The sequence below is a fragment of the Salmo salar genome, chromosome ssa19 (genome assembly GCF_905237065.1).
Source record: "Salmo salar chromosome ssa19, Ssal_v3.1, whole genome shotgun sequence".
Taxonomy (NCBI): Eukaryota; Metazoa; Chordata; class Actinopteri; order Salmoniformes; family Salmonidae; genus Salmo; species Salmo salar.
Window position 1 is genome coordinate 42,190,027 of NC_059460.1, and position 27,999 is coordinate 42,218,025.

Consider the following 27,999-nt stretch of genomic DNA (forward strand, 5'->3'; position numbering starts at 1 on the left):
CAGGCTAAAATGTAGGCAGCACTTTATGTGGCCTTCCATGTCGTTCGTTTTGCTACAAAATCGTGTTGACAAGTTGCCGAACCAAAAAATAATCTTGCTATTATATTAATGTCAGAAAATCTATATATCGTTTATTATTAGTGCACGTAACATTTTCATCGTTGTTACTGTCATTCCAGGGAAGACATGTCGACGCCATTTGAGAAGCCACAAATTATAGCTCACGTTCAGAGAAGTTTGAACTACACAGTGTTTGACAGCAAATGGATTCCTTGTAGTGCAAAGTTTGTCTGTCTGGGAAACTATGCAAGGGGCACCGGAGTGATGCAAATATACGAGGTGGAACATGGAGAGGTTAAACTCATAAAAGAGGTAGTTAATTTTGTATTGTTTGTGTTTTGTTTTCGAGCTAGTTCAAGCTTTTAGTTAGCTACGTTAGCGTTCTAGTTTTGTTCTAGAAAAGTCGTTCGTTACCATAGCAACTAGTAACACAGGGACCCCTGTCCATCTGTGATACTGCAGCAGCGATTGTAGCTAGATTGGTTTCTACTGTCACTTGACTGTTGTTAACAGTGCCATGTCAAAAACAAACATACACTAATAGCAACCATGCATGTTCATGTTGTTATCCGTTGCATTCGTTTGGACCCTAGCGAGAACTATTTGGACCCCCTGTTTTCCAAAAACAAGAAGGTAACCTTTGAGGTAATCCATCTAATGAATTTCAGTAATGGACAAGCATAACAATGTCCTGTTATCTTTCACAGATCGAGAAAGCAAAGCCCATCAAGTGTGGGACATTCGGGGCCAGCACTCTACAACAAAGACATATAGCAACTGGGGACTTTGACGGAAATCTCAATATATGGTAGCCTATTTATTTACCAACTATCTGAAAAGACATATCACATGTCTTGTCAAATAGATTTACCCTACCACCAGCATGTGCTGCTATACATAATAAAAGCTATCCCTAATAAGGACATTGGTAACAGCATGTCTAGACGCCTTGTCCCAGGTCTGTTTGTACTAGCCAACTCCTTTGCGACCAATTAGGAGATTAGGAGATGGTGGCTATACAGCATTAACAGATCTGGGATCAGGCTATGTGTCTGTTAAGTCAAATTAAATGCTGTTTGTCACATGCTTTGTAGACAACATGTATAGACTAACAGTGAAATGCTTACTTACGGGTTCTTTCTAACAATGATGAGTTAAAGATGAGAGAAAAAAAAATTGAAATAGTGACAAGGAATAAATACACAGTAAATACTGAATACAAATAATATGGCTGGCTGGATATATATATATATATCTGCAAAAAAAAATAAATGTAACACTTAAACAACACAATGTAACTCCAAGTCAATCACACTTCTGTGAAATCAAACTGTCCACATAGGAAGCAACACTGATTGACAATAGATTTCACATACTGTTGTGTAAATGGAATAGACAACAGGTGGAAATTATAGGCAATTAGCAAGACACCCCCAATAAAGGAGTGATTCTGCAGGTGGTAACCACAGACCACTGCTCAGTTCCTATGCTTCCTGGCTGATGTTTTGGTCACTTTTGAATGCTGGCGGTGCTTTCACTCTAGTGGTAGCATGAGACGGAGTCTACAACCCACACAAGTGGCTCAGGTAGTGCAGCTCATCCAGGATGGCACATCAATGCGAGCTGTGGCAAGAAGGTTTGCTGTGTCTGTCAGTGTAGTGTCCAGAGCATGGAGGCGCTACCAGGAGACAGGCCAGTACATCAGGAGACGTGGAGGAGGCCGTAGGAGGGCAACAACCCAACAGCAGGACCGCTACCTCTGCCTTTGTGCAAGGAGGAGCAGGAGGAGCACTGCCAGAGCCCTGCAAAATGACCTCCAGCAGGCCACAAATGTGCATGTGTCTGCTCAAACGGTCAGAAACAGACTCCATAAGGGTGGTATGAGGGCCCGACGTCCACAGGTGGGGGTTGTACTTACAGCCCAACACCATGCAGGATGTTTGGCATTTGCCAGAGAACACCAAGATTGGCAAATTCGCCACTGGCGCCCTGTGCTCTTCACAGATGAAAGCAGGTTCACACTGAGCACATGTGACAGACGTGACAGTCTGGAGACGCCGTGGAGAACGTTCTGCTGCCTGCAACATCCTCCAGCATGACCGGTTTGGCAGTGGGTCAGTCATGGTGTGGGGTGGCATTTCTTTGGGGGGCCGCACAGCCCTCCATGTGCTCGCCAGAGGTAGCCTGACTGCCATTAGGTACCGAGATGAGATCCTCAGACCCCTTGTGAGACCATATGCTGGTGCGGTTGGCCCTGGGTTCCTCCTAATGCAAGACAATGCTAGACCTCATGTGGCTGGAGTCTGTCAGCAGTTCCTGCAAGAGGAAGGCATTGATGCTATGGACTGGCCCGCCCGTTCCCCAGACCTGAATCCAATTGAGCACATCTGGGACATCATGTCTTGCTCCATCCACCAACGCCACGTTGCACCACAGACTGTCCAGGAGTTGGCGGATGCTTTAGTCCAGGTCTGGGAGGAGATCCCTCAGGAGACCATCCCCCACCTCATCAGGAGCATGCCCAGGCGTTGTAGGGAGGTCATACAGGCACGTGGAGGCCACACACACTACTGAGCCTCATTTTGACTTGTTTTAAGGACATTACATCAAAGTTGGATCAGCCTGTAGTGTGGTTTTCCACTTTAATTTTGAGTGTGACTCCAAATCCAGACCTCCATGGGTTGATAAATTGGATTTCCATTGATTATTTTTGTGTGATTTTGTTGTCAGCACATTCAACTATGTAAAGAAAAAAGTATTTAATACGATTATTTCATTCATTCAGATCTAGGATGTGTTATTTTAGTGTTCCCTTTATTTTTTTGAGCAGTATATATATATATATATATATGAGTACCAGTACTGAGTTGTTGTGCAGGGGTACTGTACATATAGGTAGGGGTAAAGTGACTGGGCAGTATGTGTGTCGGGGTGTGGGTAGAGTCCAGTATGTGTCGGGGTGTGGATAGAGTCCAGTATGTGTCGGGGTGTGGGTAGAGTCCAGTATGTGTCGGGGTGTGGGTAGAGTCCAGTATGTGCCGGGGTGTGGGTAGAGTCCAGGATGTGTCGGGGTGTGGGTAGAGTCCAGGATGTGTCGGGGTGTGGGTAGAGTCCAGGATGTGTCCATAGAGTCAGTACAAGGGAGTTGGTGGAAAAAGGGTCAATGCAGGTAGTCTGGTTAGCCATTTGATTAGCTATTTAGAAGTCTTGTGGCTTGGGGGTAGAAGCAGTTCCTGTTGGTTCCAGACTTGGTGCTGTGGTACCGCTTGCCGTGCAGTAGTCATCTGATCCTGATATCCCCTTGTCTGTCTGTAGGAACCTGGAGGTGCCTGATGTGTCTGTGTACTCTGTGAAGGCCCACAAGGAGATCGTGAACAGCATAGATGGTGTCGGGGGCCTGGGGATCGGTGACGGGGCCCCCGAGATCGTGACTGGGAGCAGAGATGGTAATTATTATATATATATTTTTTAAGATGACTTTAATCCTGAGGGTGTGGCTAGGATTCTTAGGCAAGCACTCGTAGGATGCTGTAGTAGAACATGGAATACAGACAGTCATAAATGCAATAACATCAACTGAGTTTTAGTTTCAAGTACAGGATACACATGGTGTACAGTGTACACCGTCCAACTAAATGCTTTCACGCAGGTCCTTTCTCGACAACCCAATAATAAATAATAAAAGATAAGAATACCAACAAGTAAATGGCTCAGTAGAATAGAATAAACATTTCAGCATAAATATAATACAGGAAGGCACAATTTTATAGTACAATATTTACAGTGCCTTCAGAAAGTATTTACACCCCTTACATTTTTCCAGATTTTGTTGTTACAAAGAGGGATTAAAATTGATTAAATTGACATTTTTGGTTGGTCAACGATCTACACAAAATACTTTAATGTCAAACTGGAAGAAAAATACTAAGATTTGTAAAAAAATAAATAAAAAAAAATAACTCATCTTGAATAGATAAGTATTTAACCCCCAGAGTCAATATGTGTTAGAATCACCTTTGGCAGCAATTACAGCTATGAGTCTTTTTGGATAAGTCTCTAAGAGCTTTGCACACCTGGATTGTACAATATTTGCACATTATTTTTTTTTAAGTCATCAAGCTCTGTCAAGTTGGTTCTTGATCATTGCTAGATAGCCATTTTCTAGTCTTGCCATAGATTTAAGGCGATTTAAGTCAAAACTGTAACTTGGTTACTCAGGAACATTCAATGCCGTCTTGGTAAGCAACTCCAGTGTATATTTGGCCTTGTGTTTTAGGTTATTTTCCTGCTGAAAGGTGAATTTGTCTCCCAGTGTCTGTTGGAAAGCAGACTGAACCATGTTTTCCTCCTAGGATTTTGCCTGTGCTTAGCTCTATTCCGTTTATTTTTATCATAAAAAAACTCCCTAGTCCTTGCCGACGACAAGCATACCTATAACATGATGCAGCCACCACCATGCTGGAAGGTATATGGAGTGGTACTCAGTGATGTGTTTTGATTGGCCCCAAACATAATGCTTTGTATTCAGGACATAAAGTTAATTTCTTTGTCACATTTCTTTGCAGTTTTACTTCAGTGCCTTAATGCAAACAGGATGTATGCTTCCTTTTCACTCTGTCAATTAGGTTAGTATTGTGGAGTAACTACAATGTTGTTGATCCATCCTCAGTTTTCTCCTATCACAGCCATTAAACTCTGTAACTGTTTTAAAGTCACCATTGGTCTCATGGTGAAATCCATGAGCGGTTTCCTTCCTCTCCGGCAACTGAGTTAGGGAGGACGCTTGTATCTTTGTAGTGACTAAGTGTATTGATACATCATCCAAAGTGTAATTAATAACTTCACCATGCTCAAAGGGATATTCAATGTCAGAATTGTTTTTATTTTTTACTCACTGACCAATAGTTGCCCTTTGTGAGGCATTGGAAAACCTCCCAGGTCTTCGTGGTTGAATCTGTGTTAGAAATTCACTGCTCGACAGAGGGGATAATTGTATGTGTGGGGTACAGAGATTAGGTAGTTATTCAAAAATAATTTTGAACACAATTATTGCACACAGTGAGTCCATGCAACTTATGTGACTTGTTAAATAAAGTTTTACTCCTAATCTTATTTAGGCATTCCATAACAAAGCGGTTGAACACTTATTGACTCAAAACATTTCAGCTTTTAATTTGTAATTCATTTGTAAATGTTTTGAAAATGCATAATTCCACTTTGACATTATGGGGTATTGTGTGTAGGCCATTGAAAAGAGACGTGCTCTCTTTAATCTATGTTAAATTAAGCTTGTAACAACAAAATGTGGAAAAAAGTCAAAAGGTGTGAATATTTTCTGAAGGCCCTGCACACGTTTTAGGGGAATGTTTAAATTGCACAGTATTTAAGTTGTGCAGTGTTTAGCAATAATAAATAACAGTCTGGTAGCAGCAGTTGTGATGTGTGTGTGTGTGTGTGTGTGTGTGTGTGTGTGTGTGTGTGTGTGTGTGTGTGTGTGTGTGTGTGTGTGTGTGTGTGTGTGTGGATGAGTGTTTGTCTGTGTGTGTGTGACCATGAGTGAGTGTATGTGCAGGTGGTCAGTCCAGTTCAAGTGCTAAGCAGTTTGATGGCTTGTAGATATAAACTGTCACTGAACCTGTTGGTATCAGACCTCATGCTCCGAAAACGTCTGACACCTACTCAGCGTCTCACAAAGACACGGCGGTTGGAACGAAAAATCTTACATTTGGACTCATCAGACCAAAGGAGAGATTTCCACCGGTCTAATGTCCATTGCTCGTGTTTCTTGGCCCAAGCAAGTCTCCTCTTATTATTGGTGTCCTTTAGTAGTGGTTTCTTTGCAGAAATTTGACCATGAAGGCCTGATTCACGCCGTCTCCTCTGAACAGTTGACGTTGAGATGTCTGTTACACGCCTTCCTTTCCTGTGGCGGTCCTCATGAGCCAGTTTCATCATAGCGCGTGATGGTTTTTGCGACTGTACTTGAAGAAACTTGAAATTTTTCCAGATTGATTTACCTTCATGTCTTAAAGTAATGATGGACTGTCGTTTCTCTTTGCGTATTTGAGCTGTTTTTGACATAATATGGACTTGGGTCTTTTACCAAATAGGGCTATCTTCTGTATACTACACCTACCTTGTCACAACACCACTGATTGGCTCGAACGCATTAAGAAGGAAAGAAATTCCACAAATTAACTTTTAACAATGCACACCTCATAATTGAAATGCATTTTAGGTGACTACCTCATGAAGCTGGTTGAGAGAATGCCAAGAGTGTGCAAAGCTGTCATCAAGGCAAACGGTGGCTACTTCGAAGAATCTCAAATATAAAATATATATTTGGTTACTACATGATTTCATGTGTTATTTCATAGTTTTGATGTCTTCACTATTATTCTACAATGTAGAAAATAGTTAAAGAAAAACCCTGCAATGAGTAGGTGTGTCCAAACTTTTGACTGGTGCTGTACTTGTATCTCGCTTTTACTCAAGTGTTTCCTTTATTTTGTCAGTTGCTTGTGTATTCCTCAATGTTGATGGACGAGTCCTGGATGGATGAATTTAACATGTTCCAGTCTGTATTCTCATAACAGTCCTGCAAAGCCGGTATCTTACGTGAGGCATCATAATGTGTTTAATGTTATCCCTGCTGTCTGTTTTCTGTCTTCCAGGGACAGTGAAGGTGTGGGACCCCAGACAGAAGGACTCACCTGTGGCAAACATGGAGCCAGGGGAGGGGGAGGCCAAGAGAGACTGCTGGACCGTAGCTTTTGGTACATATGAGAGAAATGCTAGCATAATGGTAACCCATGGTTTCCCATGCTGCGTCGCTCCTGTCACTTCACTCACCTGCGCTCATCTCAAATCTGCATTGGGCTGCAGAATTAATAGATCTCATGTTGTCCTTCGCTTACAGAATTTAGCAAAGCATAGGTCCTAAATGTCCAAGTTACTACATTTTAAAATCCCATCAGTGATCAGTTAACCCGTTTGACCATTTCTTTCCCAGGCCATGCCTTCAACGACCAGGACCGCTGTGTGTGTGCTGGATACGACAACGGAGACATCAAGCTCTTTGACCTCAGGAATATGTCTCTCCGGTGGGAAACCAACATTAAAAATGGGGTGAGGCCAACTGAAGATACCAATAGCTGGTTTCTTTAACCCAGATTAAAGGGAAAGTGCAAGATTTTGGCAATAAGGTATTTTTCTATTTACCCAAAGTCTGATTAACTGATGGGTACCAATTTTATGTCTAAGCGTGCAGTGTGCTAGCAGTACCTGTATACCGCCAGTTATTGTGCTAACGCTAGTTAGCAACAGTTCGCAAAACTACCTACAACCTCCTTCATAGTGGATAGAGACACAAAAATGGTATCAATGAGGTAATTTGACACTGGGTAAATAGAAATTGGGGCTGGCTTCCTGGACACAGATAAAGCCTGCTTCTCAACTAAAATCTTGCACTGTCCCTTTAAACCCAGTTCTATTCTGAAATGCACTTTCAATGGGGATTTTAGTTGAGAAGAATGATTAGGTTCTGTTCTATCCACATCCAGGAAGTTCAGCTTTACAGAGTGATTGAAATTTAAAGGCGATGTTCCCACTTTAGCGGAGACTACATTCAGGGTAAACGCTGCATATGTCGGCTCAAATCGGAAATGACCTTTACATCACGGAATCTGTAACGTTTCAGCTTTACAGACTGAATAGAGCCTTTAATCTGTGTCCAGGAAACCAGCCCTATATGTCTGGAGAATGATATGGTAGTGGTGGTTTATACCTGCTTTTCAGTATCGATATTGACACAGTAACATATGGTGACTATGAACAGCCAACCTTTATATACATTAAAGGTCCAGTGCAGTCAAATCAGTTTTTTCTGTGTTTTGTATCATATTGTACAACAGCGGATGAAACTAACACCTGTAAAAGTGTGAAAAATGTTGATAATTCTTATTTCCCGATAGTTGCTGGTTGAAAATACAATCTACACTGGACCTTCTAATCAGCATGCTTGAATGGGTGGGAGTTTTTCATTGTTTAGTAGACCAATGAGTTCCAAACCTCTCTGCCAATAACAGCTAAGTTTTCCCCTCTCTGATTTTGCAAGAAGCTAACCACATAGCTAGATAAACCAAATGCACAACTGTAGTGCATTTAGCACATTTTAGACAGTTAATTTAATAGTTATAAGATATCTAGTTGGCAAACATTTGGTTGTGAATTCCATACAGTAACTAGGTCACCTGGTGCCTGACGCACAACAGTGAGTGACTCACGATGCTCCGGTCTCTCGTCATTGTAAACAAACGTGAGAATGAGAAATTATGTAACAGGTCAAATGAAGGCAATCTCATAACCCAGTGCACAAGCTGACTGCAGGTATTGACTTAAAAAGTCAAAATAACATTAAAATATAATAAACATTAAGATAAATAGAAAATCAAAATACCCCAGTATACCGCCAAAGCCTAATTTCTACCTCTACATTGGACATTTTTAAATGTTTTTCCTGGATAATTGTTGTTGTGTATGTAGTGTTTCATGCTCTTATACATCTCTGTATTCTACAAGGGCCCATTTTTTTCTCCCCCCTTTCAACACTGAGACCCAAGCAAGGAAAAAGTACATTTAATATATTACATGTATACTTAAATACACTACAAATGACCAGAATTTACTTCAGATACGAGATACTAGAAAAGTACATCTGTACGTATGCTTTACACATACTATCGTTTCACTTCAATACACTTATTAAAACTGTACTTTAAATTAAGTCTTTTAGTATACTATATGTTCACTATCATTACCCTGCAATACACTGATGTACACAGTAATGGAGCACAATGACCTTCCATGTTGTTGCTTTTAGGGGGTAGATCAGCTTTAATATTTCAGATAGCTTCTATCAATGTAATTTTCTTCATAATTTCCAATTCCCCATACTGTCCATTCAGAAAGTATTCAGACCCCTTGACCTTTCCCACATTTTGTTACGTTACAGCCTTATTCTAAAATGGATAAGGGGGAAAAAAAACAAATCCTCATCAAATCGACACACAATACCCCATAATGACAAAGCGAAAACAGGTTTAGACATTTTTGCAAATGTATTAAAAATAAATACCTTATTGACATAGGTATTCAGACCTTTTGTGATAAGACTCGAAATTAAGTTCAGGTGCATCCTGTTTCCATTGATCATTCTTGATGTTTCTACACCTTGATTGGAGTCCACCTGTGGTAAATTCAATTGATTGGACATGATTTGGAAAGGCACACATCTGTCTATATAAGGTCCCGCAGTTGACAGTGCATGTCAGAGCAAAAACCAAGCCTAGAGGCCGAAGGAATTGTTCTAGCGCTCCGAGACAGGATTGTGTCGAGGCACCGATCTGGGGAAGGATACCAAAATATTCCTTCAGCATTGAAGGTCCCCAAGAACACAGTGGCCTCCATCATTCTTAAATGGAAGAAATTTGTAACCACCAAGACTCTTCCTAGAGCTGACCAAACTGAGCAATCGGGGGAGAGGTGACCAAGAACCGGATGGTCACTCTGACAGAGCTCCAGAGTTCCTCTGTGGAGATGGGAGAACCTTCCAGAAAGACAACCATCTCTGCAGCACTCCACCAATCAGGTCTTTATGGTAGAGTGGCCAAATGGAAGCCACTCCTCAGTAAAAGGCACATGACAGCCCACTTGGAGTTTGCCAAAAGCCACCTAAAGGACTCTCAGATCATGAGATCCAAGATTCTCTGCTCTGATAAAACCAAGATTGAACTCTTTGGCCTGAATGCCAAGCGTCACATCTGGAGGAAACCTGGCACCATCCCTACAGTGAAGCATGGTGTTGGCAGCATCGTACTGTGGGGATGTTTTTCAGTGGCAGGGACTGGGAGACTAGTCAGGATCAAGGGAAAGATGAACGGAGCAAAGTACAGAGATCCTTGATGAAAACCTGCTCAGGACCTCTGACTAGAGCGACGGTTCACCTTCCACAGGACAACATCCCTAAGACACAGCCAAGACAACACAGGAGTGGCTTCGGGACAAGTCTCAATGTCCTTGATTGGCCCAGCCAGTCCGGACTTGAACCCTATCAAACATCTCTGGACAGACCTGAAAATAGCTGTGCAGCAACGCTCCCCATCTAACCTGAAAGAGCATGAGAGGATCTGCAGAGAAGAATGGGAGAAACTCCCAAATACAGATGTGCCAAGCTTGTAGTGTCAAACCCAAGAACACTCAAGGCTGTAATCACTGCCAAAAGTGCTTCAACAAAGTACTGAGTAAAGGGTCTGAATACTTGTATAAATGTCATATTTCCGTTTTTTTATTACATTTGCAAACAATTCTAAAAACCTGTTTTTGCTTTGTCATTGTGGGGTATTGTGTGTAGATTGATAAAAAAATCCTACCAAGGTCATTCGTCTGCCAGGAGCTGAAGTTGTTTCTGCTGAGGTCATTTCTCTCAGTGCTAGGAGCTGAAGTTAGTTTTACTGAGGTCATGTCTCTTGGATGGCTCGGCTGTCCACTCCAGGGACTCCAGTGCCTGATTTATCTTCTTTTATCACTGTCTGGCAGGTATGCCATGTGGAGTTTGACAGGAAGGATATCAACATGAACAAGCTAGTGGCCACTTCATTGGAGGGGAAATTCCACGTCTTTGACATGAGGACCCAGCACCCCACCAAGGGTTTCGACTCTGTCTCCGAAAAGGTAATTAGCCGAATGGAAGGCAAGAAAAGTGTCAAAGGTTATTTTTCATCCCCTGGTGGTGGTGAGTCAGTTGTGGTTACGGATGGGGGGGAGATAATTATTTTGAATGTTTTCACAACTGGATCTGTGTGGCGGCCATGTTTTTCTTACATGCTCATGTCCATGAAGCTGCATGCCAAAGATCACATAAGGCCGGTGGAGAGAGAGTGTGGCTTTTTCAATCGTTCCTCCATGAAATGAAAACACTCTTGACAAACTTGCGTTAAAGCCCTGGGCCCAGATTCACAAAACCTTGAAGTCTTACTGCTATTTTTTTCCTTAACTTTCTTCACACCTCTATAGTTAAGCAAAGTTGCTATTCCTCAATAAAGTTACTGGAAATATTCTTAAGGTTTGTCCTATGACTGTTCCTAAGAAAAGGTTTAGAAGAAATGGGATTCTTGAAAAATAATGCTTTAGGATTTCTTCTTGGAAATGTACTTAACTTTAGGACTGCTAAACCCTTGTCGTGTGACATCTGGTTACATTTGTAACCATGAACATTTTCTTACGCCACACTGTCAGACACAGTTGGCTACCGGACAGTTAAATACAACAAGAAAACGAATTAAACGCACATTATCTAGTTAGCCATTAACAATATATTACAATATTCTAAAGTGTTAAATAGCTAGCGATAGCTCGTCAACTTCCAACGACGAACTTGGCTAACTTATCTAACGTTAATGTCGTTAGCTATGTTGGCTAATGTCATTACGAGTTAGCTAGTTACTAGTAGCTAACTAACCGGTCGCGCAGTCTCTACCACCATCTCTCTTATCATGGACAACACCTTCTCCTTCAGCTGGTCCACATGAATGGTGGATACCCCCCCCTCCCAGTCTTCTTCAACTCCCTGCTTCTCTCAGCTCCCTTCTTCTTAGCAGCCAACTTGACGTCGGACTACTTTTCTTTTCACGGCGTCGCTGTCCCTTGCCATACCCCAACGGCCGAGACAGACTCGGCCACTCTAGCACCTTCCTTTCTTTTTGGTCTCTGCAGTGACCCCCGCAGTTATCGAGTATCCTCAACAGCAATCTTTTCCTGGCTGATATTTCCTCCACCATCACTTCAAGCTCTTGTTTAAGTTTTTATTGCGCTTTCCTTGGTTATCCATTTTTGGTTTTGATATAGCTATAATGTATGAAAATAACATTTTGTTTTTGTGTATAAAGGGTTCGTTCGCGAGCCAACTAAAAATATATATTCTCGAGACATAAAGCAGATAAATAAATGGAAATATCAACACTTTGTTATAGTGGGCCAAATCCTATCATCCCTGTCACAGGCCTATTTATGGTTTCAATCACATCACTAATGGCAATGCCACATAAGATATTTACAAAGTTCTTAAAAAATATATATATATTTACGAAGTTCCAAAGAAAACTATGAATTCCTAAGGACATTTTGAGGAATTGCACTTACGAACTCTTATGAACTTCTTATTTTTTTTCCATAAAAAACCTAAGTTAATGTTTTGTGAATCCGGCCCCTAGTTGTGTCCCAAATTGCACTCTTTCCACTATATAGTGCACTACTTTTGACCAGAGAGAACCTTTGACCTCTGTGGGTAGCCTTACGGTTTGACCAGAGCTCTATGGGTAGCCTTGTGGTTTGACCAGAGCTCTATGGGTAGCCTTGCGGTTTGACCAGAGCTATATGGGTAGCCTTGCGGTTTGACCAGAGCTATATGGGTAGCCTTGCGGTTTGACCAGAGCTCTATGGGTAGCCTTGCGGTTTGACCAGAGCTCTATGGGTAGCCTTGCGGTTTGACCAGAGCTCTATGGGAAGCCTTGCGGTTCGAGCGTTGGGCCTGTAACCGAAAGGTTGCTAGTTCGAATCCAGGACCCGACAAGGTGAAAAATCTGTGGATATACCTTTGAGCAAGACACTTAACCCCAATTGCTCCAGGGTCAAACCCTGGCCATGACCCCGCTCTCCAAGGGTGTCTGTCACAGAGAGAGTTAGGATGTGCAATTTAATTACAATTTGTTTTATAAATAAAACATTTCCAATTCACACATGCATATTAATGCACACTAGCACATGTATGAAATAGGACAAATATAAAACACCCACCAAAGTATTATTTTAACTGGAGCCCTTTGGGACCTGGTCAAAAGTAGTGCACTTTATATGGATTAGGGTACCATTTGTGATGCGGCCCTGGCTCTGTTCGTCTGGTGTTTTGGGGAGATCAGAGAGGACTTTGCCTCCATATCGCTTTAAAATATTTGTGTAGTTCATTGAGCGATCAACAGTCGGCACATAAATATATTTAATCTCATTTTGGATGGGATTTGAAGGTTGGCAGTGTTTTTCAATCCACTTAGATTGTTGAGTTGTTGTTTCTAGTTTCATGCCCCTTCCCCTAATCAAAGTTGTTGGGTTGTACATCTGCCACTGACATGGGATATTACTAACCTTTGGCTGAATATATGCTACTAGACCTTTTGGTTTGAACTTGCAATCACAGAAATAGAATGACCACCGATTAACTTGAATGCGAATCCCATTCTATGAACTATATTTCTATGCTTGCAATACCCAAATCTAAACATTTTTAAAATGGATATGTCATTTTAGGTGAATTTTATTTCAATTTTAAAGGGGCTAATCCTTAAGAGGATTAGCACATTGTTTTGTATGTAATGGATTCTTTCAATTTCATCCCAGGCCCATAAATCGACGATCTGGCAAGTGAGACATCTGCCCCAGAACAGAGACATCTTTATGACAGCAGGGGGAGCTGGAAACCTTCATCTATGGAAATAGTAAGTAACTTTATTGATTCTTCACTAACTTGGTAAAATGGATTTCAACCCATAACCTCAGAAACATGTCTCTATAATGGTAAACTAACATCAAACATGGTTAGTTAAGACTCAAAATCAATGCTCCTTACTCCTGGTTTTGGAGGGACACTGCTGGTTCAGTGTGTGGTCTGAATCCTAATTTGAGATTAACATGCATAATTGGCATCAGTGCATGATGTACTGTATGTGAAAGTCTGAGTTATGTGCTTTTATCTCAAGTTACATGTAGGATTTATCCCTGAATGAGTCTAGACTAGTGTGTAGATGCATCCTTGATTCCCGCTGCCTTTGACCTGTTAACAGTGAATGCCCTGCTCAGAGGATTTACTCTCTTTGTCCTGTTAACAGTGAATACCCGGCTCAGAGAAGTAAGAAGGACTCAGATGAGGTGGACATGGGCGTGGCCGGCACTGTCAACCTGCTGCAGAACGTCACTCTGTCCACCCAGCCAATCGCCAGCCTGGACTGGAGCCCCGACAAGCAGGGTCTGTGCGTCTGCTCCGCCTTTGACCAGTCCGTCCGTGTCCTCATCGTGACCAAGCTCAACCGTGTGTGAGGTGTACAGAGTACCCCTAGACGCTGATCTTGGGTCAGTTTTGCATTCCCCCCCAGATGGTGAGGGGGGTACATCAGAAGCAGATGTATGATTAGCAAAGTAATGTTGGTGAGGAAGAGGTGAACCCCAGCAGGACTGTGACCCAACTAGCTATCCATCTTCAAGGCCTGCTATTCCAAGTTAAAATGACTAACAGAATACCCAGTTGGCCTCCACGGATGGCAGTGAGAAACACTCCTTGTAATTCAGTAGAAGCGCTCTCTCTCTCACTCTCTCTAGTGTCCCTCTATCTCCAGTGACCCTCCCTCTCTCATCTCATTAAACAGTTTCTATTGAGTCACACAGAGGATTTTGTGGAACTCGATATCCTTTGTTTCTCTCTCTTCCATCCCTCCAGCCATCCTTTCTCCTGTTCAAACTGTGTGTAGCCTATGTTTCTAATGGCAGGTTGATACTCTGAACAAAATGCTTTGCTTACTTGAAGTTAGTATATTTTGCTGCTTGAGAAAAATGGTTGTGGTCTTTGTCTTTTACTAGGCAGGGTGTGTTTGATTGGCGCATGCCTCCAGTTTTGCCTAGAAATGTTCTTACTGTGACTTTGTTATAAAACACCCTACTGGGGATGACTTGTTCCAGATTAAAATGGCCTTTTTGAGAAAACTAGTATTGTCTTATTGCTTTGGAATTTTAATACTCAAGTCTGTGACCTAAATTTACATGTAAAGTGTTGCAAAGGTACCATGTTTCATGAGCTGAAATTAAAGCTTGCAGAAATGTTCCATATGCAAATTTGTTTACATCCCTGTTAGTGATCATTTCTCATCTACCAAGATAATCCATCTACCTGACAGGTGTGGCATGTGAAGAAGCTGATTAAACAGCATGATCATTACACAGGTGCAACTTGTGCTGGGGATAATAAAAGGCCACTAAAATGTGCAGTTTTGTCACACAACACAGTGCTACAGATTAGACTTTTAATGAGTGTGCAATTGGCATGCTGACTGCAGGAATGTCCACCAGAGCTGTTGCCAGAGAATTGAATGTTCATTTCTTGACCATAAACTGCCTCCAAAGTCGTTTAAGAGAATTTGGCAGTACGTCCAACCGGCCTCACAAATGCAGACCATGTGTAACCATGCCAACCCAGGACCTTCACTTCCGGCTTCTTCACCTGCAAGATTGTCTGAGACCAGCCACCCGGACAGCTGATGAAACTGAGGAGTATTTCTTTCTGTGATAAAGCTCTGTTGTGGGGAAAAACGAATTCTGATTGGCTGGACCTAGCTCCCCAGTGGGTGGGCCTATGCCCACCCATGGCCCCGTCCCTGCCCAGTCGTGAAATCCATAGATTAGGGCTGAATGAATGTATTTCAATTGACTGATTTCCTTATATGAACTGTAACTCAGTAAAATCGTTGAAATTGTTCCATGTTGCATTTATATTTTTGTCTAGTACATAGATTTTTTGGTTCTCTGGACCAGCGGTCCGTATTGACCTTGTTCTGTGTCCGGATCCGGACCGCGGCCCGTCTGGTGAGTATGGGTGTACCACAGTGTGCTGACCTGAGTGAGGGCCGCAGGGCCAGCCCAGTCTGGCGGTGCTGAAATACCTCCCTACGACTCTTCTGTCGCAGCAGCAGATGCCCCACATGAAGGTTGTAGTCCCAGAAGTCTTGGCTCAGCGACCAGGTACCTCAGCATGGCCCGTTGAATACAGCTCACCCCCGATGATTCTGTTCCATGTAATGCATGTGAATGGGGTTGTTCCTCAGAGAGCCAGGTCCTGTGATCTCAGTGCCAGTCTAATCTATCTGTCTAGAATGTCAGTCCCACTGACTAGAAATCATCATGCATGTAGTGTCATTACATTAACTTAATATAAACTCAGCAAAAAAAAGAAACGTCCTCACTGTCAACTGTGTTTATTTTCAGCAAACTTAACATGTGTAAATATTTGTATGAACATAAGTTCCAGAGACATGTGACTAACAGAAATGGAATATTGTGTCCCTGAACAAAGGGGGGGGGGTCAAAATCAAAAGCAACAGTCAGTATCTGGTGTGGCCACCAGCTGCATTAAGTACTGCAGTGCATCTCCTCATGGACTGCACCAGATTTGCCATTTCTAGCTGTGAGATGTTACCCCACTCTTCCACCAAGGCACCTGCAAGTTCCCGGACATTTCTGGGGGAATAGCCCTAGCCCGCACCCTCCGATCCAACAGGTCCCAGACTTGCTCAATGGGATTGAGATCTGGGCTCTTCGCTGGCCATGGAAGAACACTGACATTCCTGTCTTGCAGGAAATCACGCACAGACAAGCAGTATGGCTGGTGGCATTGTCATGCTGGAGGGTCATGTCAGGATGAGCCTGCAGGAAGGGTACACATGAGGATGTATTCCCTGCAACGCACAGCGTTGAGATTGCCTGCAATGACAACAAGCTCAGTCCGATGATGCTGTGACACAACGCCCCAGACCATGACGGACCCTCCACCTCCAAATCGATCCCGCTCCAGAGTACAGGCCTCAGTGTAACGCTCATTCCTTCGACGATAAACGCGAATCCAACCATCACCTCCGGTGAGACAAAACCGTGACTCGTCAGTGAAGAACACTTTTTGCCAGTCCTGTCTGGTCCAGCGACGGTAGGTTTGTGCCCATAGGTGACGTTATTGCCGGTGATGTCTGGTGAGGACCTGCCTTACAACAGGCCTACAAGCCCTCAGTCCAGCCTATTGCAGACAGTCTGAGCACTGATGGAGGGACTGTGCGTTCCTGGTGTAACTCGGGCAGTTGTTGTTGCCATCCTGTACCTGTCCCGCAGGTGTGATGTTCGGATATACCGATCCTGTGCAGGTGTTCTTACACGTGGTCTGCCACTGCGAGGATGATCAGCTGTCCGTCCTGTCTCCCTGTAGCGCTGTATTAGGTGTCTCACAGTACGGACATTGTAATTTATTGCCCTGGCCACATCTGCAGTCCTCATGCCTCCTTGCAGCATGCCTAAGGCACGTTCACGCAGATGAGCAGGGACCCTGGGCATTTTTCTTTTGGTGTTTTTCATAGTCAGTAGAAAGGCCTCTTTAGTGTCCTAAGTTTTCATAACTGTGACCTTAATTGCCTACTGTCTGTAAGCTGTTAGTGTCTTAACGACCGTTCCACACGTGCATGTTCATTAATTGTTTATGGTTCATTGAACAAGCATGGGAAACTGTGTTTAAACCCTTTACAATGAAGATCTGTGAAGTTAATTCGTAAAAATCCAGTTATCTTTGAAAGACAGGGTCCTGAAAAAGGGACGTTTCTTTTTTTGCTGAGTTTGTCTTTGTAACTGTATGTATGGTGTCTCTGATCTTGCCTGCATTCTTGGAGAGGAAGATGCAAGGGTCTGGATGAAGTCTGCCTTGCCCAACTGGCCCTGCTCTTTCAGCTAGTGGTACTCTGTGTCCAGGGCGTGTAGCTGGTTCTCTATGGTAGGCGTGCCAGGATGTCTTCCTGACGTGCCGTGGACTTGGCACTGCTCAGGTTCTCACCGTCGCCATCAGACTGGAAGAGGAAGAAGAGCGGCGGGTAGCCTAGCGGTTAAGAGTGTTGGGATAGTAACCGAAATAATTGCCGGTTTGAATCCCCGAACCGACTAGGTGAAAAGTCAGTTGTTATACCCTAATTGCTCTGGATAAGAGTGTCTGCTAAATGACTCAAATGTAAGAAGAAGAAATGCACTGATTCATATACATATTCAAATTTGTTATGTTCTGGAATAAAGGGTGTGTTTTAAAGGGAATCATTCAAAAATGCTTTGGATTGCTTATGTCTACAATGATGTACCTTAGGATGCTAATCTACTGCAGGCCCTGTGGTAGATTAGCATTCTATAGAGGGGGTGTACTTGTACATCAAGCTGCCTCATACTACAGAATCAGGAGGTGGGCTCCTGCTGTCCTAGCTCCTTCATCCATACTTCTCTATTGAATAGTGTTGTTTCTCCAGGGCCATCTCCAGGAGGAAGTGGAGTCCTGGGTCTTTGGGTTTGAGCTTGATGGCTGAGGTATAGTGGATGGCAGCCTTCTCCAGACCGTCCAGAGGAAACTGACCATCTTCACCTGGTAGTGGTTTCTTTGCAGCAATTCGACCATGAAGGCCTGATTCACGCAGTCTCCTTTGAACAGTTGATGTTGAGATGTGTCTGTTACTTGAACTCTGTGTAGAATTTATTTGGCTGCAATCTGAGGTGCAGTTAACACTAATGAACTTGTCCTCTGCAGCAGAGGTAACTCTGAGTCTTCCTTTAAAATCAAACTTTATTTGTCACATGCACCGAATACAACAGGTGTTGTGAAATGCTTACTTACAAGCCCTTAACCAACATTGCAGTTCAAGAAAGAACGTTTTTCAAGTGTTCTACTCCGCTAGCCAGCACCTCGCCTAAATAGGTGTGCGTTTCTTCTGCCTCGAGATTAAGAAAATATTTACCAAATAAACTAAAGTAAAAAGTTACAATAAAATAACAATAACGAAGCTATATACTGGGGGTACCGGTATCGAGTCAATGTGCGGGGGTACAGTTAGTTGAGGTAATTTGTACATATAGGTAGGTGTTGTTCAGGGGTAGAAGCTGTTAAGGAGCCTTTTGGTCCTAGACTTGGGGCTCCGGTACCGCTTGATGTGCACTACCTTCTGTAGAGACATACGGTCAGATGCCCGAGCAGTTGCCATACCGGGGGGTGATGCAACCGGTCAGGATGCTCTCGATGGTGCAGCTGTAGAACTTTTTGAGTATCTGGGGACCCATGCCAAATCTTTTCAGTCTCCTGAGGGGGAAAAGGTGTTGTCGTGACCTCTTCACGACTGTCTTGGTGTGTTTGGACCAAGATAGTCTGTTGGTGATGTGGACACCAAGGAACTTGAAACTCTCGACCCGCCCCACTACAGCCCTGTTGATGATAATTGGGGCCTGTTCAGCCTGCCTTTTCCTGTAGTTCACGATTAGCTCCTTTGTCTTGTTCACATTGAGAGAACAGTTGTTGTCCTGGCACCACACTGCCAGGTATCTTACCTCCTCCCTATAGGCTGTCTCATCGTTGTTGGTAGTCAGGCCTACCACTGTTGTGTCATCAGCAAACTTAATCATGGTGTTGGAGTCGTGTTTGGCCACGCAGTCGTAGGTGAACAGGGAGTACAGGAGGGGACTAAGCACGCACCCCTGAGGGGCCCCAGTGTTGAGAATCAGCGTGGCAGACGTGTTGTCGCTTACCCTTACCTCCTGTGGGCGGCCCGTCAGGAAGTCCAGGATCCAGTTGCAGAGGGAGGTGTTTAGTCCCAGGGTCCTTAGCTTAGTGATGAGTTTTGTGGGACCTATGGTGTTGAACGCTGAGCTGTAGTCAATAGCATTCTCACATAGGTGTTCATTTTGTTCAGGTGGGAAAGGGCAGGGCTGCCCAACCCTCTTCCTGGAGATCTACTGTCCTGTAGGTTTTCAGTCCAACCCTAATTTAGCCTGTCTGATTCAGCTAGTTAAGGTCTTGTTGAGCAGCTAATAAGTAGAATTAGGTGTGTTAAATTAGAGTTGGGCTGAAAAGCCACCAGACGGTAGATCTCCAGGAAGAGGGTTGGGCAGCCCTGGTCTAGGGTATCCGGGATGATGCTGTTGATATGAGCCATGACCAGCCTTTCAAAGCACATCATGGCTACCGACGTGAGTGCTACGGGGCGGTAATCATTTAGGTAGGTTACCTTCGCTTCCTTGGGCACAGGGACTATGGTGGTCTGTTTGAAACATGTAGGTATTACAGACTCAGTCAGGGAGAGGTTGAAAATGTCAGTGAAGACACTTGCCAGTTGGTCCACGCATGCTTTGAGTACACGTCCTGGTAATCCGTCTGGCCCCGCTTTGTGAATGTTGACCTGTTTAAAGGTCTTGCTCACATACTACCCACTACTGCGACCTGTATGCTCTCGTTGGCTGGCCGTCGCTACATATCCGTCTCCAAACCCACTGGCTCCAGGTCATCTATAAGTCTTTGCTAGGTAAAGCCCCGCCTTATCTCAGCTCACTGGTCACCATAGCAACACCCACCCATAGCACGCACTCCAGCAAGTATATTTCTCTGGTCATCCCCAAAGCCAACACCTACTTTGGCTGCCTTTCCTGCTGCCAATGACTGGAACGAATTGCAAAAGTCACTGAAGCTGGAGACTTACATCTCCCTCACTAACTATAAGCATCAGCTGTCAGAGCAGCTTACCGATCACTGCACCTGTACACAGCCCATCTGTAAATAACCCACCCAACTACCTCATCTCCACACTGTTATTTTTTTGCTCTTTTGCACCCCAGTATCTCTACATGCACATCATCATCTGCACATCTATCACTCCAGTGTAAATTGTAATTATTTCGCCACTATGGCCTATTTATTGCGTTTCTACATTTGCACACACTGTATATAGATGTTTCTATTGTGTTATTGACTGTACGCTTGTTTATCCCATGTGTAACTCTGTGTTGTTGTTTTTGTCACACTGCTTTGCTTTATCTTGGCCAGGTCGCAGTTGTAAATGAGAACTTGTTCTTAACTGGCCTACCTGGTTAAATAAAGGTGAAATAATCCTGTATTGACGCTTTGCCTTTTTGATGGTTCGTCTGAGGGCGTACCAGGATTTCTTATAAGTGTCTGGATTAGTGTCCCGCTCCTTGAAACTCTAGCCTTTATCTCGATGCGGATGTTGCCTGTAATCCATGGCTTCTGGTTGGGATATGTACGTACGGTCACTGTGGGGACAACGTCGTTGATGCACTTATTGATGAAACCGATAACTGTGGTGGTATACTCCTCAATGCCATTGGATGAATCCCGGAACATATTCCAGTCTGTGCTAGCAAAACAGTCCTGTAGCGTAGCATTCGCGTCATCTGACCACTTCCGTATTGAGCGGGTCACAGGAACTTCCTGCTTTAGATTTTAATATAGACTTGGTATTTTACCAAATAGGGCTATCTTCTGTATACCAACCCTACCTTGCCACAACACAACTGATTGGCTCAAACGCATTAAGAAGGAAAGAAATTCCACAAATTAACTTTTAACAACCTCACGAATCTGGTTAGGAGAATGCCAAGAGTGTGCAAGACTGTCATCAAGGCAAAGGGTGGCTACTTTGAAGCAACACATTGCTTGGCAAGCAACATTTAACATTAACTAGCTAGCAATTCAATTATATCTAAGCTACATGACATTAACTCAGAGTTTTAATATCTAAAACGATTCTTACTTTGGTCAGTCACACTGCATGTTGTGGTGGCAAGCTAAAGGCTCTGACTAGCTAACTAGCTGTGTTAGCTAGCTCGATGAAAACTCTTGCTTGCAGGCTGTTGAATAAAACATCTTCTTCTTCTGTCATCTGCCAGGTGAAAAACCTATTTCAAATCAATGTATTTATTAAATAATCAAATAAAATGCCATTATCCATTTTTTTTATTTAACCTTTATTTAACTAGGCAAGTCAGTTAAGAACAAATTCTTATTTACGATGACGGCCTACCCCAGCCAAACCCTAACCCGGACGACACTGGGCCAATTATGCACCACCCTATGGGACTCCCAATCACGTCCGGTTGTGATACAGCCTGGAATCGACCCTGGGTCTGTAGCGACACTTCTAGCACTGAGATGCAGTGCCTTAGACCCCTGCGCCAGATTAGTGTCCCGCTCCTTGAAACCGCTCCTGCGCCAGATGGATAATGGATGCCATTATCCATCTGAAGAAAATTCTAAATTGCAATGGGCCTTGGCTGTTCTGTCAGTTGACGGTGGGCTGGGGACAGGGTTGGGGAACCTCCAGGGTAGGATTAGAATACCCCTGTGTTATAGTAACTCTGTAGAGGGCGGTCAGAGTGACAGGACATTCATACTAGACCTGCTCTTTTAGATCCCTAAAGCCACAGCCATGGGATTCTGCTCTTGTGTGACCAGCACATATTACATCTGGAAGAGGTCTGAAAAGAGAAACTTTTTAATCCATTAGGCCTCATTGAATAGTTGATGTATCATTAGCTAAAGTACAAAGATTTACCAAAGGTTTCCATACACATTTTGCCGATACTGTAGCAGTTTATGTGTAATCATCTTACCTGAGAATTGCTGCCATCTGCTGATATGACCTTGATATTGACGACAGTTTCTCCAACATTCAATGGGGAATGATTGGGAATCACTTTCTCCATTCACTGAAACATTCATGTTTTTATCATTAGAATAGCACTTTAATTTCTTAAGGTTATGGCTATCCTCCTCTCATTTGAGTAGGTAATCATAGATGTTTGTAGAAAATGTAGGTTGTAGTTGACCATGCAATATTTCTAGGAGATGTCATAATCGGCTACCACCTCTATCTCAACCCCATTCAAACCATAATTTATTTTGATGGAATTTGAACAATCCCCACACAGCTGAAAAATAAAAATGCATTGATTTGCAAGAGCGTGAAGAACAAATTATGGCTTATGTCCACAGTGTAGAATATTTTACAGCGTTTCCCCGACGCTCACTGTTTATGTTGGAAACCATAATTTATTATGCCATTGCCAACTAAATGAATCACATTCTACTAACTTTAATTTTAAAATAGCCAGGATAGCCACTCATAATATGCACTTGAGCGATTGAACGTACATTTTGTTTTCTGCAATCCATCACAGTAGAGGGCGTTATTGAGCATCGGTGTATTGTCGATAGGCGAAACACAAAACATAGAAGAAGAGAATGTTTCCGCGTATGTATTTCCGGTTGGACTACAACGTGTGGCGAAACAGGTAGCTAGCTTCTCATTATTACAGTAACCAGATAAAATAATAGACATACTATTCAACAATGAGTAGTTAACGGAGTGTTGTGGGGGGCATTGACAGGAATAAAGTGTTTTCGTTGAGCCGTAGCTTGCTTAAATGCTAGCTAGCCAGCAATAAGCTAGCCAGCAATAAGCATGGCTATTTTAGCCACATTATCTATGATATTGTTTCGCCTCTTCCTATTCATCTTGGCTACATCAAAGCAGGTGGTATAGATGGGTTGGTTTAGATTGTTGTTGACGTTTAAAGTATGTTCCGTCTCCAATGTTTATTGAAAACATAAAGTACTATATATTGAGTATTACATGAATCCTATCAATTTGGATGCAATCAAATTATATTTCAACAAAATAATGTTGCAGGAATGCTGATCTTCTGTTTCTAACAACCAAAATGATTTCAGAACATTATGAGATGGTGGGTGTCAAGCCTCTTTTCTTGTTCTTTTTGAGGTGGAACGACTCATGGTATCATTAGTAGCTAGCTAGCGACCTTGTCTAGTGTGTACAGTACACTCACTACTTTAAGTCCCTCTGGATAAGAGCATCTGCTAAGTGAATAAAATGTTCTATGTCTATCTATCTAGCTAATGTTAATTGTCTTTCACAATCTCCCCAGACAACATGGCAGAGGACATCCCTGTGGAAGACTACCCTACTGAGATTGAGGAGCAGCTCACAGGGTTTGAGTCATCAGTCGGTACTGTCAACAACATGGTGCAGACCATCCTATCCATGCCAAGAAATGAGCTGGTGCAAAAAGTATGTTTTCAGACAGACAGGGTAGAAGAAGGACTTGGTATTGAGTTTTCCGAAGTCCTGCAGTGTATTCAGCCGATTACCGCTTAAAGAACCAAACGAAACGAGGAGAGACCTAGCTGAATTTGTCCAATGGAAACTATAGTTCGATGCAAAACTTTCTGTTTTGTAGTAAACGGTTTCTGTCGCAACAAGTTTTGCAACAGTATTGGCGTAATGAATACACCCCTGATTATTGGGAATGTCACTGAGTCGGTCACATATTCAAACGAACAGAACAGCAATATTTAGACCTCTGTTGTTAAACCCTCACCACTTAAGAGGTTTAATTACACTACTGAACTGGGGTGCACATAGCGCCCTGCACAAATCTACAGCTCCGGGTCATATTGTCTACAAGGCAGCATAATGCATGCTTCAGAAACAGGCTACACCAAGTAGCTTCTATAAAATATAGTTGTTTGAATTCTCAAACTATACTGAACAAAAATATCAACGCAACATGTAAAGTGTTGGTCCCATGTTTCATGAGCTGAAATAAAAGATCCCAGAAATGTTTCATAAGCACAAAAAGCTTATTTCTCTCCAATTTTGCACACAAATTTGTTTTGCATCCCTGTTAGTGAGCATTTCTCCTTTGCCAAGATAGTCCATCCACCTGACAGGTGTGGCATATCAAGAAGCTGATTAAATGGCATGATCATTACACAGGTCCACCTTGTGCTGGGAACAATAAAAGGCCACACTAAAATGTGCTGTTTTGTCACACAACACAATGCATGCAATTGGCATGCTGACTGCAGGAATGTCCACCAGAGCTGTTGCCAGAGAATTGAATGTTAATTTCTCTACCATAAGCCGCCTCCAACGTCGTTTTAGAGAATTTGGCTGTATGTTCAACCGGCCTCACAACCGCAGACCACGTGTAACTATGCCAGGCCAGGACCTTCACTTCCGGCTTCTTCACCGGCAAGATTGTCTGAGACCAGCCACCTGGAAATCTGATGAAACTGAGGAGTATTTCTGTCTGTAATTGAAGCCCTTTTGTGTGGAAAAACTCTGATTGGCTGGGCCTGGCTCCCAAGTGGGTGGGCCTATGCTATGGTTCAACCCCTGCCCAGTTATGTGAAATCCATAGATTAGGGCCTAAGGAATTTATTTCGACTGACTGATTTCCTTATGTGAACTGTAACTCAGTAAAATCGTTAATTGTTGCATGTTGTGTTTATTTTTGTTCAGTATAGTTTTCCTTCAGAAGGCAGATAAATCATGTGTGTTTTCTATCAAACACTTATTCATGTGAAAACGGAATACTAACTCATTACTGATTGACAATAGGCTACATCACTTAGTTTTGAGCCAATTTCACTGGTGGCTTGAGCGGAGCTCCCAGCTCATGCCCGGGTTGCAGCCTGGTTACAAAACGAATGCAAATCACTTTTAACTCTGCCTACCTATCGAACTGGGCGAGCTAAAACGAACCCTCTCAATGTGTCTCTTGGTTTCTTAATAGCTGGATCCTCTGGAACAAGCCAAGCTGGACCTAATGTCTGCATATAGCCTCAACTCTCTTTTCTGGAGTAAGTGTGCTTCATTTTCCTGCATGCAAATCCAAGTTAATATTGTAAAATTATATCCAGTCTGCACATTTTTTGGGGGTGTAAAGATGTTGAAATGACTTTCACCATAACACTCCCCATGTTAAATTACAGTGTCATTCTTGTTGTTTACAGTGTACTTGGTCACACAAGGAATAAACCCCAAAGAACATGCAATCAAACAAGAGTTGGTAAGATATTACATTTTTACCCTGAAGAGAATTCCACTCATCCCACCCTATTTTGTTCAGTCAATTGTCAACTTGTATAACCTGCATTCAACACCCCACATACAGTGTACAAAACATTAGGAACACCTGCTCTTTCCACGACAGAGCATGTTTACATGCACACTAATCATTCAATATTCAATTATGGCAGAAGGCCGAGTATGACATAACATTAGCCATGTAAACACCGTACTCTGCTTATCTGTCATGGAAACAGCAGGTGTTCCTAATGTTTTGTACACTGTATGTATGGTTATAATCGAAGTAAGCATACTCCGATTAAAACACATTTTCGGCATTTATCAAAAGTCCCATCAGTAACCTGATTTCAGATGTCCATGTAAACATGATTGTTAAGGAAATAGTTCTTCTTGCATAGCATGTAAACATTTTCAACAAGCTATTATATTAAGCTGACTATCCACAATAATCATATTGTTTGCATGTAACCGTGGTCATAGACTGACCAGGTGAATCCAGGGGAAAGCTATAATCCCTTATTGATGTCACTTGTTAAATCCACTTCAATCAGTGTAGATGAAGGGGAGGAGACAGGTCAAAGAAGGATTTTTAAGCCTTGAGACATGGATTGTGTATGTGTGTCATTCAGAGGGTGAATGGGCAAGACAAAATATTTAAGTGCCTTTGAACGAGGTATGGTAGTAGGTGCCAGACGCACTGGTCTGTGTCAAGAACTGCAACGCTGCTGGTTTTTCACGCTCAACAGTTTCCCGTGTGTATCAAAAATGGTCCACCATCCAAAGGACATCCAGCCAACTTGACATAACAGTGGGAAGCACAGGAGTCAACATGGGTCAGCATCCCTGTGGAACGCTTTCGACACCTTGTAGAGTCCACGCCCCGACAAATTGAGGGCAAAAGGGGTGTAACTCAATAATAGGAAGGTGCTTTTTATTTTGTACACTCAGTGCCTACTGTAGATAGGTGACATAATATTTTTATTTCTAAATCCTTTATTTTCTTGCCACCTGACTAGGAGAGGATCAGGACATATATGAACCGTGTGAAGGAGATCACTGACAGGAGGAAAGCAGCCCGTCTGAACAAAGCAGCTATGTCTCGCTTCCTCAGGAACGCATTGTGGAAACTTGAGGAAGGGAGGTCAAAGGACACGCCGGGTTGTGCCCCCCAGGACACGCCGGGTTGTGCCCCCCAGGACACGCCGGGTCGCACCCCCCAGGACACGCCGGGTCGCGCCCCCCAGCACACGCCGGGTCGCGGCCACCGCACTCCAGGTCGCGGCCACCGCACTCCAGGTCGCGGCCACCGCACTCCAGGTCGCGGCCACCACACGCCAGGTCGCGGCCAGCACAAAAGCGTTGATGGCCATCAGTCAAAAGGACCCAAACTCAGCTGAGAGGAGGTAGTGCAACACCAGGGGCTGTTTCCTTGCTGGCCTCTACCACGTTTCCTTGGCCCCCTTTTCTATGTGCACCTGTCTGAAAGGACCTGATAGGTGCAAGCAGCACCTTATCACTTGTTACCATGGACACGTGACTCATGAGCCACTAGTGTTTTTGTAATGAACACACACATACACATTTTTTTGTGCACAAATAGAAGTTCATCAAATTGTTTTAGTTTATTTTCACTCTTCAAACATTTTAAAGAAGTCATTGTCATAACATCAGATAAAATGTCTGGATGATCTAGATGTTCTACCAGCCCTATTATCTTAGACTAGAACTAGATACTTTTTATATGCATCTGTTTAATTTAGACATCAGAACTTTGTTTTTGTTGCCTACTGTGATTGAAGAATGCCACTCTGGAAAACGTCTCCAGGCGACGCTCGTGATCATGTCAATGTAGATCCGACATGTCGCCCGTGTTTAGAAAGTATTCCGTTTTGGTTGGTAAACACTGTCTTATGTCTGTATTGGATCTATCTTGTTTCTGTCTGTTTCAACTGACAACTATAAAGTCTTTATTGATGCACGGTACTGTTCATTCTGGTAACACCTTACATCCTCCTTCTGTAGGGCCCTCTGGGCCATCTTTATCTGGCGGCGTTCCAAATGGTACCCTTTTCTCTACATAGTGTATAACTTTTTGATCAGAGCCCTATGGGGAAACAGGTTACCATTTAAGACACTACCTCAGTCTTAATTTATTACATTCTGCAACAAATTAGTTTGTCCCTATAATCAAGCTCAGGAAGTAGGGACGGACGTACTGTACACTGGTTCCCCAGGAATGACATCTTTTCCACATCTTTGCTCTTCTCACCGTCTTTGGTCCAGGGACGTTTGTTTAGCAGAGTTCTGCATCTCTTTTCCTTTTCCACTGAAGTGTTGATTCTACGCCGTTCAAAGAAGTATCACAGCGGTCTAA

The 27,999-nt window shown here is 43.1% G+C and overlaps 2 protein-coding genes across 3 annotated transcripts; both read left to right on the forward strand.

Moving 5' to 3' along the window:
* Positions 1-12: 12 nt before the first annotated feature.
* On the forward strand, positions 13-14,868 carry dnaaf10 (dynein axonemal assembly factor 10). Of its 2 annotated transcripts, none has more exons than XM_014158040.2 (8): positions 13-372; positions 768-868; positions 3,376-3,506; positions 6,735-6,836; positions 7,073-7,188; positions 10,657-10,791; positions 13,510-13,607; positions 13,998-14,868. In XM_014158040.2, exons 1-8 carry the CDS (start codon positions 187-189, stop codon positions 14,203-14,205), a joined length of 1,077 nt encoding a protein of 358 aa, XP_014013515.1. In that variant the 5' UTR covers positions 13-186; the 3' UTR covers positions 14,206-14,868. The 2 variants fall into 2 exon arrangements, with proteins under 2 accessions (XP_014013515.1, XP_014013516.1); XM_014158041.2 differs by lacking the exon at positions 13-372 and adding an exon at positions 502-693.
* An 8,139-nt stretch (positions 14,869-23,007) lies between these two features.
* Positions 23,008-27,602, forward strand: c1d (C1D nuclear receptor corepressor). The gene is made up of 5 exons (NM_001141889.1): positions 23,008-23,022; positions 23,677-23,819; positions 25,330-25,396; positions 25,550-25,605; positions 26,642-27,602. Exons 2-5 carry the CDS (start codon positions 23,682-23,684, stop codon positions 27,020-27,022), a joined length of 642 nt encoding a protein of 213 aa, NP_001135361.1. The 5' UTR covers positions 23,008-23,022; positions 23,677-23,681; the 3' UTR covers positions 27,023-27,602.
* Positions 27,603-27,999: the final 397 nt, after the last annotated feature.